Source organism: Mastomys coucha, unplaced genomic scaffold, assembly GCF_008632895.1.
Source record: "Mastomys coucha isolate ucsf_1 unplaced genomic scaffold, UCSF_Mcou_1 pScaffold6, whole genome shotgun sequence".
Classification (NCBI taxonomy): domain Eukaryota; kingdom Metazoa; phylum Chordata; class Mammalia; order Rodentia; family Muridae; genus Mastomys; species Mastomys coucha.
This window is the reverse complement of record NW_022196912.1, coordinates 126,585,549-126,598,888: the sequence shown is the minus strand read 5'-3', so window position 1 is coordinate 126,598,888 and position 13,340 is coordinate 126,585,549. Positions and strand designations below refer to the sequence as shown.

Genomic DNA, 13,340 nt, shown 5'->3' with positions numbered 1-13,340 from the left:
CTTGAAAATCAGATTTTTAAGTAAACAGCACTGAGGCAGTCTGAGGCAGTCTGAGGCAGTCTGAGGCAGTCTGAGGCAGTCTGAGGCAGTCTGAGGCAGTCTGAGGCAGTCTGAGGTAGGGTCAGGCAGGATGCTGGAATAAATGTGTCTCAGCATCTCAGCATCCTTGGCAGCATCTTCAAGGTGAATCTTGTCAGGGCCACTTTAACTCCATTGGTGTCTGTAAGTATATACACTACCATAGGTGATATACATTTCTGCATTAATGCATGTATGGAATGTGCAATGCAGTGTGCACATTTCAGTTAAAGATGATTTTCTGCTTTTTTTTTTTTTGAGGGGTTAAGGCAGCTGTCTTTCTATGTTAGTTCAAACTGTATAAGCAAACTATAATACAGATTTTCACCCATGCCCTTTGAAAGGATGGTGTGGTAAGTCCTGAGGACTCTGTAGCCAACACAGTCCTGGCTGGAGACATTTTCATGCATCAGTCAGTCTCAGAGCTGTTCCCATGTAGGGCGATCAGCACAGACTTTACCTGCTTTGTTGGCCTTCTTGATTTCTTTCTTCAGTCAGGATCTTCAGGGAGACTCTCCAGTCAAACCTGATTTTATTAACTTGGATGGAATCGTAGCTTTTCTTCTCCTTTTGAAACAAAGACAAAACCTCTTCCCAGTGCAATCCATTTCTTCCCCCCACCCCCACCCGTGAGCTTCAGACATCCCTAACATACACAGGCTGGTTTAGTTCGCAAACGTCTCTCAGCAGCTGTTGTGTTTTTTGTTGTTGTTCATTAGCATTAAAAAAGTTAAAGCTGCCGGGCGGTGGTGGCGCACGCCTTTAATCCCAGCACTTGGGAGGCAGAGGCAGGTGGATTTCTGAGTTCGAGGCCAGCCTGGTCTACAGAGTGAGTTCCAGGACAGCCAGGGCTATACAGAGAAACCCTGTCTCAAAAAACCAAGAAAAAAAAAAAAAGAATTTTAAAAAAGTTAAAGCTAATAAAGTACTATGTGATCTGTCGGGGGGTCTTTGTTACCCCCATTCTGTTTACTAACCCTCTCTTTTAAACTATAATTAGGGTCTCCAAGATGGCTGCTGGGTCTGGGTGGCCACAGCTCCCAGGAGAGAGTCAGCCTCTTCAGCTACAGGCTGACATGGTGCAAGAAATCTGCCCAGGACCAGTGAGTCTGAGCTGGAGGAGGCTCTGGAAACCCAGTACAAGTACATTGTGATAGAGCCCACCCGGATTGGAGATGAGACAGCACGCTGCATCACCATAGGCAACTGCCTGCACAAGATGGCAGTGTTAGCAGGTACTGCCTGCCTCTTCACCCCATTGGCACTGCCCTGGGTCACTTCCACTACATCTCCCTGCACACACACACACACACACACACACACACACACACCGCCGTGCTGAGCCTGGCCTGCTGTACCCTCTATGGGATCTCCTAGCACCCCATTGGCACTGCCCTGGGTCACTTCCACTACATCTCCCTGCCCACCCCCACCCCCCGGCATGCTGAGCCTGGCCTGCTGTACCCTCTATGGGATCTCCTGGCAGTTTGACCCTGGCTGCAAGTACCAGGTGGAGTATGATGCCTATGAACTGTCCCGCCGGCCCCTGCACACGCTCACCTCCTCCATACCAGCGGTGCTGGTTCTGAAGGACGACCTGCACAGGAAGAGACCGCACAGTAGCCCTGGCTGCCCTGGTGTACTGTGTAAAGGTTTATGAGCACTACGCTGTATGAACGCAGCAGAGCGGAATGAGGAGCAGAACCAGAGGGCCCACAGGACTCAGATCCTGCCTTCCATGTTTATAGCTGATGTCAGAGGTACCAGCTAGGGACAGTGTCTTACCAAATGCCCGACTCCTCCTCTGTAGCCTGTCACCTCTTTCTGTGGGCTGAATTCAGCTACTCTATGTCCTCGCTATGGGCTCTGTATGTCCCAGCTACAGGCAGAAGCACAGCCTCACCCATGTCAAGGTCAGGTCTGGCCTGTAAGAGGTACTCTCTTCCAACCCTTCTCCTGAGTCATGTACCCTGAGGATCAGATAGAAGAGTTCCTTTGTTATTCCGCAGGTGTGTGTGTGTGTGTGTGTTTAAAGATATTTATTATATATGTAAGTACACTGTAGCTGTTTTCAGATACACCAGAAGAGGGCATCCAATCTCATTACAGATGGTTGTGAGCCACCATGTGGAAGAGCAGTCAGTGCTCTTACCTGCTGAGCCATCTCTCCAGCGCGCTGTGTGTGTGTGTGTGTGTGTGTGTGTGTTTTAAACAGCCACCCTTTGTATTGCCTCTCTGTGGTTTCCCAGTCCCTGGCTAGGAAACCATCTTCCACCCAGTTCTTGGGTTCTAAGCTTAGATTTCTAGTCCCATGTTAGGCATCAAACACAAAGTAATTCTTTGGAGGGTTTTCTATGTCCCTTTACTCCCAAGTGACCACAGGGCATTTCTACACCTGTTCTAGGCAGAGATCCATGTTTTTATTAACAAGCTGCAAGTGCTAAGCTAGACAGGCATTTATCTATCCTCATCCTCTATGACAGTCAAAGCCAAGTCACACGGTCCTTTCTTTGCATGAGTCTTGCCTTGGCTCTCCATCTGTCTGTGTGTCCTATGGCTCATCGCAACCTCACGCTCTTCGCACTGTTCCCTCCCCACTTCTGCTGATAGGCTATCAGCTTTTTATTTATTATTATTTTTTTTTTTTGGTTTTTCAAGACAGGGTTTCTCTGTGTAGCCCTGGCTGTCCTGGAACTCACTCTGTAGACCAGGCTGGCCTCGAACTCAGAAATCCGCCTGCCTCTGCCTCCCAAGTGCTGGGATTAAAGGCGTGTACCACCACCGCCCAGCTCAGCTTTTTATTGACAGTGTGCTTCCACACAGTACACAAGAAGTTATCCCTACACCAAGGCCCACGTCCTGTGTGTCATGAGCTCTCCTCTTCACAGTGATGACATAAACAGTCCCAGTCCTGGAGCAGTCTTGAGGTACACACAGCCTTCATTCTGCTCAGTGGTTGCCTTAGCCTCTTGCAATTTCTCCCACAGGGGCAGGTCATGGTCAATCTGCAGCTCAGGGCTTGCTCTCTCCCATGCTCTTCTTGCCCGTTTGGTTCTGCGAAGCCTAGCTGCTTTGTCCTCCCTAATGTGGTGGTTATCTCTGCTTAGCAGCAGTACCATGATGTCTGGAGTGACTACCCTCTCATGCAGTACAGGGCAGCTGTCAGCTCATGTGTCCCTTCAAGGGGGTCACAGTCCTGCTTTGCCTGTTGTGTCCCATCTGAAAGCTGTTTTTTCATGATAAAGATGAGAGAGCATGATTTATCCTGTCACCCCACGACTGCCTGTTACAGTTCGGATCTGGAATGTTCTCTCACAGGTTCAGCATTTAGCTCCTCGGATCCCAGAAGGTAAGACTGTGGAAGCTCAGGAAGCACGGGCCTCTGCAGGTGATAGCTCGGCCCTGCTTCTGGTCTGCTCACTACTTTCTGATCTATAATGAAGTGAGGAACTGGGGCTGGCGGGGCAGATCAGTGGTTAGGAGCACTGGCTGCTCTTGCACGGGACCAGATTTGGTTCCCAGAACCCACATGGTGGATAACACCCTCATGATGGTGTGAGGGTAATGGGGACTCCTGAGTCCAAGGGTCAGAGCTGTAGAAGGACCTTGTGGCTCTTCCAATATGGCTGAGAGCTAAGTTCTAATCACACTGGCTAGGAAGAGCCACCCTTAGGAGGATGGATTCAAGTAGCTAATGTGTCCAGGTGTATGATGCAAAGGACCATGTGATCTAGTGGTTCCTCTGCATCAGATGAGCCAATGGCATTTGCTCTGTTCTCTGCAGCTGGTGCAGCGCATCCCAGAGGCCAGCGTCAACTTCCAAAAAGCGCCACCTGGCTCCATGAACTCTCACAACTTGGACCAGAACATGAATGACAGCCGCGAGGATGCTCTGACCTGGGGACCCTGAGTATTATTCCCCTGGGTATAATAGGACACATAGACAGATGGAGAGCCAAGGCAAGACTCAGATGCAAAGAAAGGACCGTGTGACTAGATCACACTAGATCAAGGAGCTAATGTGACCACAGTTTATTCTAAATAAGCTTCTTCCCCATGGCCATTCTCTGGGATGTGTTCTGGAAAAGGGTGTATGGAGATGGATCTAGCTGAGCTCTGGCCAGCGTCCTTGTGGCCAGGTACTGACAGGCTTGTAGAGGACCCCTAGGAACTAGGTGGACATCAGGAATTTTGTTAAGGATGCCCAGAGCAGGAACATGGGTAGCTCAGAAGCAAGGGGGCCCCGACCCCAGGAGTGCAGACAGGCTGTGAGAGAACATGCACGAAAGTGCAGGAAAACGACTAATATACATAACAAAAGCAAACATCGGCTTGCCGCTTCCTTGCTTTGGGCGCCACCTGGTGGCGACATCTGAATTAATGTTTTGTTTTGTTTTTTCCAAGCCTGTCTCATTCTGTAGACCTGGCTGGCTTCAGACAGAGATCCCTACCTCCCAAGCTCTCTGATGGAAGGCATGTGCCACCATATCCGCTGTCTTAGTGTCTTGAGCCCACAGTCCCCTTGTGTCAAGGAGACCATCCCCAGAGAAGAGGGCCAAGGCGGCAGACACTGGTGTGCTGCCACGTGGAAGAATGATTTATTAGAACAAATTCCATGACAAATCATATAAAATAACCATTTTCTGAAAGACATCCACAAGACCGCCTGAGAACAATGTACAGAGATACCCTCAGAAGCCAGGCAGGTACAGTACCAATGCCGGGCTGAAGGTTAAAGTGACAGAGGAACTAAATGTGGAGAACACCAATTTGTGCATTAAAAAAAAAAGTTCCACAGTGCTGACCAGGGGTGGGAGGCATGGACTCTGCAGGACTGCCGTTTACTTATAGGAAGCAGGCTGTGGGTGATGTGTGGGACATGCAGGGGGAGCAGCCAACAGGCTGAGCTGGCACCTCCTCCAGACACACAGCAGGCTACACACACACACACACACACACACACACACACACACACACACACGTAAACATCAGGTGGGCTGGGCAGAGGCACACAGGACCCGTGCATGACTATCAGCTAAATGTAAACAGGAAGACCCATGCTACCTCTGAGGGCTCTGGGTCCCCACCGCAGCTACCTCTCCCCAGCAGATAGGTCCTGTCCAGGAGCAACACCCACACACACATCAGGCAGGTCCCAGAGCACACCCATGCCAGCCTGGTCAATAAGGGACCATTCCATCCCATTCCAGCCAACGGGCTCTTTGGCTTAGTGCCTCCAGAAGTATCAGCAAGGGGCAGCAGCAGGGCGGCCACTCTGCTCACCTGGCAGGCCCAGCTGCACAAATCCTGAGAAAGCAAAGCCAGTAGTGGGCCTGTCCCTGCCGGGCCACTACAATGGGTCAGGTCACAGGAGCCTGTTGCAGTGACCACTTCCCGCCCACACCATCTGGGACAGCAGGGGCAGGTACATGGTTTAGATCACAAAGCCAGGAGCTTCCAAATCTCTTTTCCTGCCACTCTGGTAAAGCACTCACCACAATCAACAGGGTTGCTGGCCCACCTAGCTCCACCCAGTCCAATGGAAAGAAGCCCAGGGTCCCTAGGTGGGATGAGTCCACCAGGGGAGCTTGCTGGGAAGGTACCCAAGCTCGGTGGGTTTGGCAGTTGTGTTGGCACCAAGGGCTTAGAGCTGCAGGTTCCTCCCTCAAATACTTCCGTGAACCACTCATCTGCCCAGGTTGATGGACTCGGCAGCAGCTCTGGCCGTGGACTCAGTAAGAGCCACAAAGCAAGTGGCCTCCTTCCTGGACAGTTTGGGGACATGCCACGCCCATCCAGCGTCTGTGTTTGGCACTGACTGGCCCCAGGGTCCAGCTCCTTTCTCTGTCTGGCCTCAAGCCAGCACAGGGATGAAGGGCCTCCCAAGCTGGAGCTGGACCTAAGCCAGGCCTGAGTCCCTGCAAGGGAGCAAAGCACTCTTTCCCTTAAAGCTACTGACAAAAACAATGGTGACTGACAGGAGGTGAATATGGGGCCTCCCCGGCTGGCCCGTGGCAGTGGACACCCCAGGGGCTAGGCTAGGAGGCCTGTGGAGGTGGGCAGCCATGAGCTAGATGAAGTGGTTTGGATGCTGGCTGAGGAAGGGCCTGGGAATGGGAGGCACCCATCCATGGGTTATGGCACATACTGGGTTTTCACAGAGAACCGCCTGCAGCCAGGCAGGTGGGCCATGGGATGGATGCACAGGACACACACGCAGAAGAAGGCTGGCCTTGCCTGCCTCACAGCTTAGATCAGAAACCTTTCAGCATCAGGAAGGAAGGCGGGCTCCGGGAGGCCGGGGGGCCCGCAGTTGGCCCGTTGTGGGAAGCTCCTGAGAGGCAGGGCTGGCAGCAAGGTGTCCGCCGAGGCAGGTGAAGTTGAGCTCTGAGCTGCTGGCCGGGCTTTCCCAAGTCCTGGCTGACCAGACCCTGAAGGAGCCCTGTTTCCCATCAGTAGGTCGAGGTTCATGCTGGGGTCCACAATGGCATTGATGACTGGAGGATGAGGCAAGAGTGCAACTGAGAACCTGGCTAAGCCCTTGAGGGTGCCCTTGCCCACCCTAGGTCTGGGCCACACCTACCTTCTAACTGCTTCTGTACACGTCGAAGTTCCTTCAGGATGGAGCTGATTTCCTGAGAAGGACAGAGAGGTGGAAAGCTAGAGGGCTAGAGTAGGAACATGCAGGGCCCCAGGTCCTCCTGGTAGACTTGGATTAAGTATGTGGCTCAGACCAGCTCAGGAAAGCCCACTGGCTGGAAGCCAGGCCCAAGGATGGGGGTCTAGGCCTGAGGATGGGGGCCAGGCCTGAGGATGGGGGCCAGGCCTGAAGATGGGCCTACACTTGAGGGTGGGGGCCAGGCCTGAGGATGGGGGCCAGGCTTGAGGATGGGGTCTCTGTCTCTCACCTTGTTGGATGTCTTCAGGATGGGTACTTCATTCTCAGAGTTGATTCTGGCCTCTAAGTCCTCCCAGGCCCGGCCTGTATTCTGGAAGAGGATCCTGGGAGGGGGGCAGGGACAAGGACAGTGACAGAGAACACAGAACAGCTGCTTCCCCAATAGTCTCTGGCCATAGTAAAGCTGATGCCATCTCTTGGTAGAGCCAAGAGGGAAGCCGAAGTGCAGAGCAGGAGCATGGGTAGCTACTTAATGCTCAGGTGGGAACAACTCAGATGGGGGAACAGGTATGGAGCTGAGGGCCAGAGAGAGGAAGCGAGGGGGCCCCGACCCCAGGGAGCAGTGTAGGCACACAGAACCTGGCTACCTACACGTGACCTATCAGGCCGCACACTCTGATACTACTGCTTGACACAGCACACGTGACCTGTTGGCACCCAGGGACTACCCACGTACTTCATCTTCTCAGCAAGATGCTCCGTGTTTTCACGAATGGCATGTGACAGCTGGGACACCGGGTTTAGCATCAGATTATCAAAGATCACCTAGAAGGACCCAGGCATTAGTATGGCAGGGGCCCTCCCCTCCCCACCCAGCTAGCTGGCCTCCAACTCACGATCCAGACACTAAGACACGCCCCAACCCGCAGCTATGAAATGTTGGAGGGGCACCGTGCCTCCTCACGGTTCCGAGGCCTTGTCTTGTTGGCCAGAGCATCCTCGCGGCTGTCATTCATGTTCTGGTCCAAGTTGTGAGAGTTCATGGAGCCAGGTGGCACTTTTTGGAAGTTGAGGCTGGCCTCTGGGATGCGCTGCACCAGCTGCAGAAAACAGAGCAAATGCCATTGGCTTGTCTGATGCAGAGGAACCACTAGGTGGTGCAGTGCTTCAGACAGACAAGAGATAAAACAAGATAGGACAGGCCTGGGCCCATCTGCTCAGGATCCCTCCCAACGCCCACTCCCTTGGAAGGAGATGGCGGAGCTTGAGGACAAGTTTCCACAGCACAAGCTCTCGCTTGGGGACTCTGTAAGGATTCTTATTATAGCTCTCACACCAAGAAGCACATGGTGTGACCTCAACCCTGGCAGATGAGCCTGAGCACTTGAGAGGCCTGAACTCACCTCTTCCCGGGCTGAGATGGTTGAGGCAGGGGTGTTGGGCACATTCCCGAGAGATGGGCTTCGAGTGGGTCCTGGGGAGCCCAGCGAGTCCCCATCTCCAGCCACATCATGGATCTCCCTGGCCAGGATGGCCACATCCTTCACTAGTGTCTGGCTTAGCCTGCGGCCAACAGGAAAAAACAAGTTCTGCTAGCAGTCCTCTTGGGAGAGCCCCAGCACGCACACAGAAGAGGGTAGTGAGGACCCACGAGCATCCTGTGCAGTCAGGTCCAACTCCACTGCCTGAGGCCATGCTGGGTAAAGGCCTGGGCCTGAGGTACATGGCCTGCCAGAGCTGGGCCTGGGGTGTGCGGGGAAGGGTCTGACAGAAGAGCAAGACTTTCTTTTCTTCTTGCACACCAGAGCTAGACACTGGTTGTCAGGCTCTTCCAGAATGGATATAACTCAGCCACAGAATGCATGGGTACCACCTTGGTGAGCAGGGAAACGGAGGCAGGGAGGAGTCAATAGGGACTCCTGAGTCCAAGGGTCAGAGCTGTAGAGGGACCTTGTGGCTCTTCCAATATGGCTGAGAGCTAAGTTCTGATCACACCATAGGGGAACGCACATCTGACAAGGGCCCTAGGCTTGTCCCAGTGAGGTGCCTGGGCAGCCAGGAGACAGAGGACAAAGTAGGCAGGTACAGTTCCCTGAGCTTGCTACTTTGAGGGCTCCGGTCTAACTAGGCTCCTGGGTACATGGCCAGCCCCCTCTTTAGGGAGGTCCCTGAAGGGCCCACATCCTATCTCTTGTCTTAACATTTCTTCAGGCTCATCACCACACACGTGAACCCTCAGCTCCAGACTTGGGGTATCCTACGACTATCCTCTTAGGTCTACCTAGGACCTGCATCATGGGCTTTTGCCATACCTGCCTCTCTCCAAGTTTCCTCATGGTTTTCCAACTAGGCGACCCAGGTTCTCACCTGTTGGTCTCATGGTTCTGACATAAGAGAGCACAGAAGCAGGTCCCCCGACCCTATGTGACACCAAACCTCCAAGTGTTCCCATTTCCACCTATGCTGCCTCTCTTGGAGCCCCTTTCTACAGAGCACATTGCACCAGTCGCCTGGGCACACTAGGCAGGCATATCAGAGCTTGAGAAACCCACATGGGCCACGCCTTTTCTTGTTCCTTCTTATACTGAAACCTGGGCAGCCCTTATCCTTTTGGGTCTCACCCAAGGGCCATATAACCTCCTGCAGCCCACATCTGCTTCTTAGGAGGACCCTCTCTTTCAACCCATCTCTCTCACTCTGTCCTCTACATGACCTCATTCTACCATGACCTCCATTTCTGCCTGTCACTATACCCCATCCCCACACTGGCCATCTGTTTCTGGTCACCTTCTCAGTGTCTCAAGAGCTTTCAAGATCAGCATCCTTAACAAAATTCCTGATGGCCACCTAGTTCCTAGGGGTCCTCTACAAGGCTGTCAGTACCTAGCCACAAGGACGCTGGCCAGAGCTCAGCTAGATCCATCTCCATACACCCTTTCCCAGAACACATCCCAGAGAATGGCCATGGGGAGGAAGTTTATTTAGAATAAACTGTGGTCACACTAGCTCCTTGAATCCACCCTCCTAGTTCCCCTACCCTCCTATCCATCCAAATATCTACTTATCAACTAAGCCATCACCTAGTGACTAATCCATCCATCTACACACCCATTCATTTATTCACTTATCCACCTTCTTTGTTGTTGCTGTTGTTGATTTTGTGACAGGGTTTCTCTGTGTAGCCCTGGCTGTCCTAGAACTCACTCACTCTGCAAACCAGGCTGGCCTCAAACTCACAGAGATCTGCCTACCTCTCCATCCCAAATGCTGGGATTAAAGGCATGGCACCCACCTCTGGTCTCATGCATCCACCCATCCACCCACTCACATAGCCACCATCCACCAAATAATCTCTAAACCTATTCCTGGTCAGGAGCCCAGCCCAGTCTAGCCCCTGCCCTCAGGCTGCTCTTAGCCAAGGGTAGGGACCTCTGGCCTGGCCCTGACTGGTCACTCACCTAGCAATCTCTGCAATCTCTGCTGTCTGCACGATGAAGCCGTAGGGATCAGGCTCTTCCTCATCATCGTCTGTGTCTCGGGGGCCCTGGGAGCGAGCCCGGGTAGAACTGCTGCCCCTTGGGGTCTGTGTGGCTGTTGAGGCATGGGAGCGTGTGTGTTTAGGGGAGCTGTGGTGGGACCCATACTCCTCTTCGGAGGTGGACGTGTAATCCGAACCCTGCTGCCGACGCCGTGTGTCTTGAGTGAGTGGTTTGGATTCAGAAGCAAGAACAGAACAGAGAACACTTAGTGTCTCGGTAGCCTCAGGGTCCCTCAGGATGAGGGCCCTGTGATGCAGGACAGGTGCATCACAGCTGTCCCCAGAAGCCCCTAGCAGAAGCACCCCCAGCCCAAATGACATGCAGGGTCAGGGACCGGGCACTCCTGGGGTCAGTGCAGCATCCAAGGGTTGGGGGAGGGGGTGTCAGAGTGGTAACCGGCTGTGCCCGATGAGATGAGAGCATCTCCCTGGGCACCAGGAAAGGGTGCTGGGCAGATAAGGTAAGCCATACACAGGGACCAGCTATGGCACCATGAAGCTGGCTCACACAGGTGAGTGAGGTCAGACCACTGCCAGCTCAAGCCAGGTTCCCACAGCCTTCATCAGACCTACATCCTTAGATATGGCTGCCTGGGTAGGATCTTAGATTCCTTGGCTCAGAGCTGTTTTGAGCCCCAACCAGCACTGATAGCAAACACATTTTGGATGAAGGCTGGATGGGGCCTGCATGCTAAGCAGTGCTGGCAGGTTAAGGACAAGCAATTTCTGCCAAGCAGACATCCCCATACAGGGGTCCTAGCAGGTAGGAGGTCTATTGAAGATGCTGGGAGGTAGAGGGGGTAAGTGGGTCAGCCAGGGGCAGCAAGGCCAAGGGGTGGGGCTGCGGCACCTTGGTCAAACCAATCCACTCAGTCCTCGGGCACAGCACAGCTCCCTTGATGGGGCAGGACGGGGGCTAGATGGACAGGTCACCAGCCACTCCAGAAATGGGGCCAGTTCTGACAGCTGAAATAGTGTGTCCTTTCTTATTGTACACACGGAACTCAGAGGGTGGGACAGAGGTCACTGTTGATGTGGACTGACACAGCCCTCAGGCCAGGAGCTCTGTGGGCCATTCAAGGGTGTCATAAGGGCTCTCATCACATAGACACCCTTCACTGGGGCTTTAGCACAGAGGACAGGGACCAGAGAACTTTGGGACAGCCCTGTTCGGGTCCTCAGCTGGGCAGCTTGGGCCCTTAGCCTGGGAACACCAAGAATGATAGAGCCAACCTTAAGGCCCAGGCACTAAGGCCCCTGGGGTGACAGGAGGTACCCTGGGAGGGTCTTCTACCACACAGGTACCATGGGCACACCTGGACTGTGCATGTGTATATATGGGTCTACAACACATCTACCCAGGGGCTCGGCTGCTGCTGGCCATCCTGCCTACCCACCAGCCCGCTACCCAACATCCCACACTCACGGGAAGAGTATCTGGCACTGCCCGGGCGAGCCCTGCTGAAGGGCTGGCGGAGGCCCGTGTTGGCAGCAGTAGCAGCGGCCTTCTTGGCAGCAGCACGGGCCTCTGCTATCGTGGGCTTACGGCTGGTGCTGTAGAGCTCAGCACTGCGACCAGAGAAGCCAGTACGGGCAGGGGCCGTCTCAGAATCGCTAGGCCCTGTGAAGGAGCCTGCCCGCTTCCTGGGCATGGCCAGGATGTCCAAGCGCGTCAGTTTCTTGGCCTGCTCAGGGGCAGCACGGTTAGCTGGTTCAGGGTTGGCCGTGGTCCCTCGTTCACCATCCATAGCCTCAGTGTCTGAGGCATCCCCCAGCCGGGCCCGCCTGAGTCGGGAGGCCCTGGTGGGCCTTGGGGTGGACAGGCTGTTGGAACGGGTCAGTGCCTGCTGCACCTTCTGGGCGGTGGTGGAACTGCGGCTTTGCTCCTCCCGGGCAGCTGGGGATGGTGGGGGAGCCACTGGCTTCCGGCGAGGCCCTTGTCGACCTGCCACAGTAGCCTCAGGGGTCTCGTGGTTAGAATTGGGCAGGTGGGCAAGGCCAGAGCCTCGTTCTTCCTCGGGCCAGTCCAGGGACCCTCGAGACCCATGGCCTCGCCGCATGGCCACACGCCTTGATGGATCTCCAGGGCCCAAGTCTGCAGGTGGTGGGCGATGCGGTCTTTCAGACAGCCGCTCTCGCTCTCGGACACTGCCTGGGGCAGCACCCCCTGAGTCTGGCACCACTGGCGGAGACAGCAGGCTCTCCCTCTGTGGCCCTGGAGTCTGGGGTGTTGTTGGGCTGGGACCATTTTTGCCGCTGAGCAAGCTAATGGTGCTGGCTGTGTCCACATCTGAATCCCCAGACAGGGAGTCCTCTGGAGGCCTAGGGGTGCTACCCCCATCACACTCATCTGCAGACTTGGAGCGCAGTCGGGCCTCCAGGGCTGCCAGGGCTGTCTCAGTCTCCTTCAAGATCAGGTGGGTGTCCTGAGTGTGGAAGTCCAGGCGTGAGGCGCGGGCTGCAGCCAAATCTTGTAGGAGTGGGTGGCTAGAAATGTGGGGGAGCTTGCCAGGTGCTGGGGGGCCGCTGGTTGGTTCCTTAGTGAAACTCTCTTGCCGGGCAAAGGTCAGAGTCTCCTTGGGTGGGGCCGAATCAGGCTCTGGGGACCGACCACTGCGCAACTGGATTACCATCCTCCCGTTGGAACTCACGTAAAGGCCTTCCCTTGCTGAAGGGCTGGTCTGGACTACCCGTCCTGGGCCATCCACTTCCCCGGGACCCATGAATGATTTCTTGGGGAAGGTGGCCTCCCCATTCTGATCACCAATGAAGAAAGAGGTGGGAGCTAGCTCCCCAGGGGCCCTTGGTGAACGGCGACCCCTGACCCACGCTAGATCCTCCTGCCGTTCTGTGCCCGGCTCTGGGCCTCGGCCACCATCTGACCCGCTGGCGTCACTGAGACTATCAGGGTCCAGGTCTTCCTGGCCTACAAGACCGTTTGCTGGCTCTCTGCCCAGCTCTGGTGGCCCTGGGCCACTCCGCCTGGCAGCTTCAAGGCCTGCGGGGCTGTCAGCCCTATCACTGGGCAACTGAGGAAGCAGACGCCTAGTTCGCACAGGCAGGGGCCCCTCAGGCTCTCCGGTTCTGCGCCCAGGATTGTCCTCT

The 13,340-nt window shown here is 54.7% G+C and overlaps 1 protein-coding gene and 1 pseudogene across 5 annotated transcripts in view; one reads left to right on the top strand and one right to left on the bottom strand.

The window, feature by feature from the left end:
* Positions 1–408: 408 nt before the first annotated feature.
* Positions 409–1,754, top strand: LOC116081121 (annotated as a pseudogene).
* A 2,898-nt stretch (positions 1,755–4,652) lies between these two features.
* Cep170b (centrosomal protein 170B) overlaps positions 4,653–13,340 on the bottom strand; it is a 23,716-nt gene continuing 15,028 nt past the window's right edge. For 4 of the 5 annotated variants that reach the window (XM_031355914.1, XM_031355915.1, XM_031355916.1 and 1 more), the window contains 8 exons: positions 11,662–13,338; positions 10,156–10,393; positions 8,101–8,260; positions 7,654–7,797; positions 7,434–7,522; positions 6,987–7,080; positions 6,662–6,713; positions 4,653–6,575 (listed from right to left, as the gene is read on the bottom strand). In XM_031355914.1, coding sequence (XP_031211774.1) covers positions 6,328–6,575; positions 6,662–6,713; positions 6,987–7,080; positions 7,434–7,522; positions 7,654–7,797; positions 8,101–8,260; positions 10,156–10,393; positions 11,662–13,338 — 2,702 coding nt within the window. In that variant the 3' untranslated portion in view covers positions 4,653–6,327. The remainder of the gene's footprint in view (positions 6,576–6,661; positions 6,714–6,986; positions 7,081–7,433; positions 7,523–7,653; positions 7,798–8,100; positions 8,261–10,155; positions 10,394–11,661; positions 13,339–13,340) is intronic. The other variant, XM_031355913.1, reaches the window with a different exon arrangement.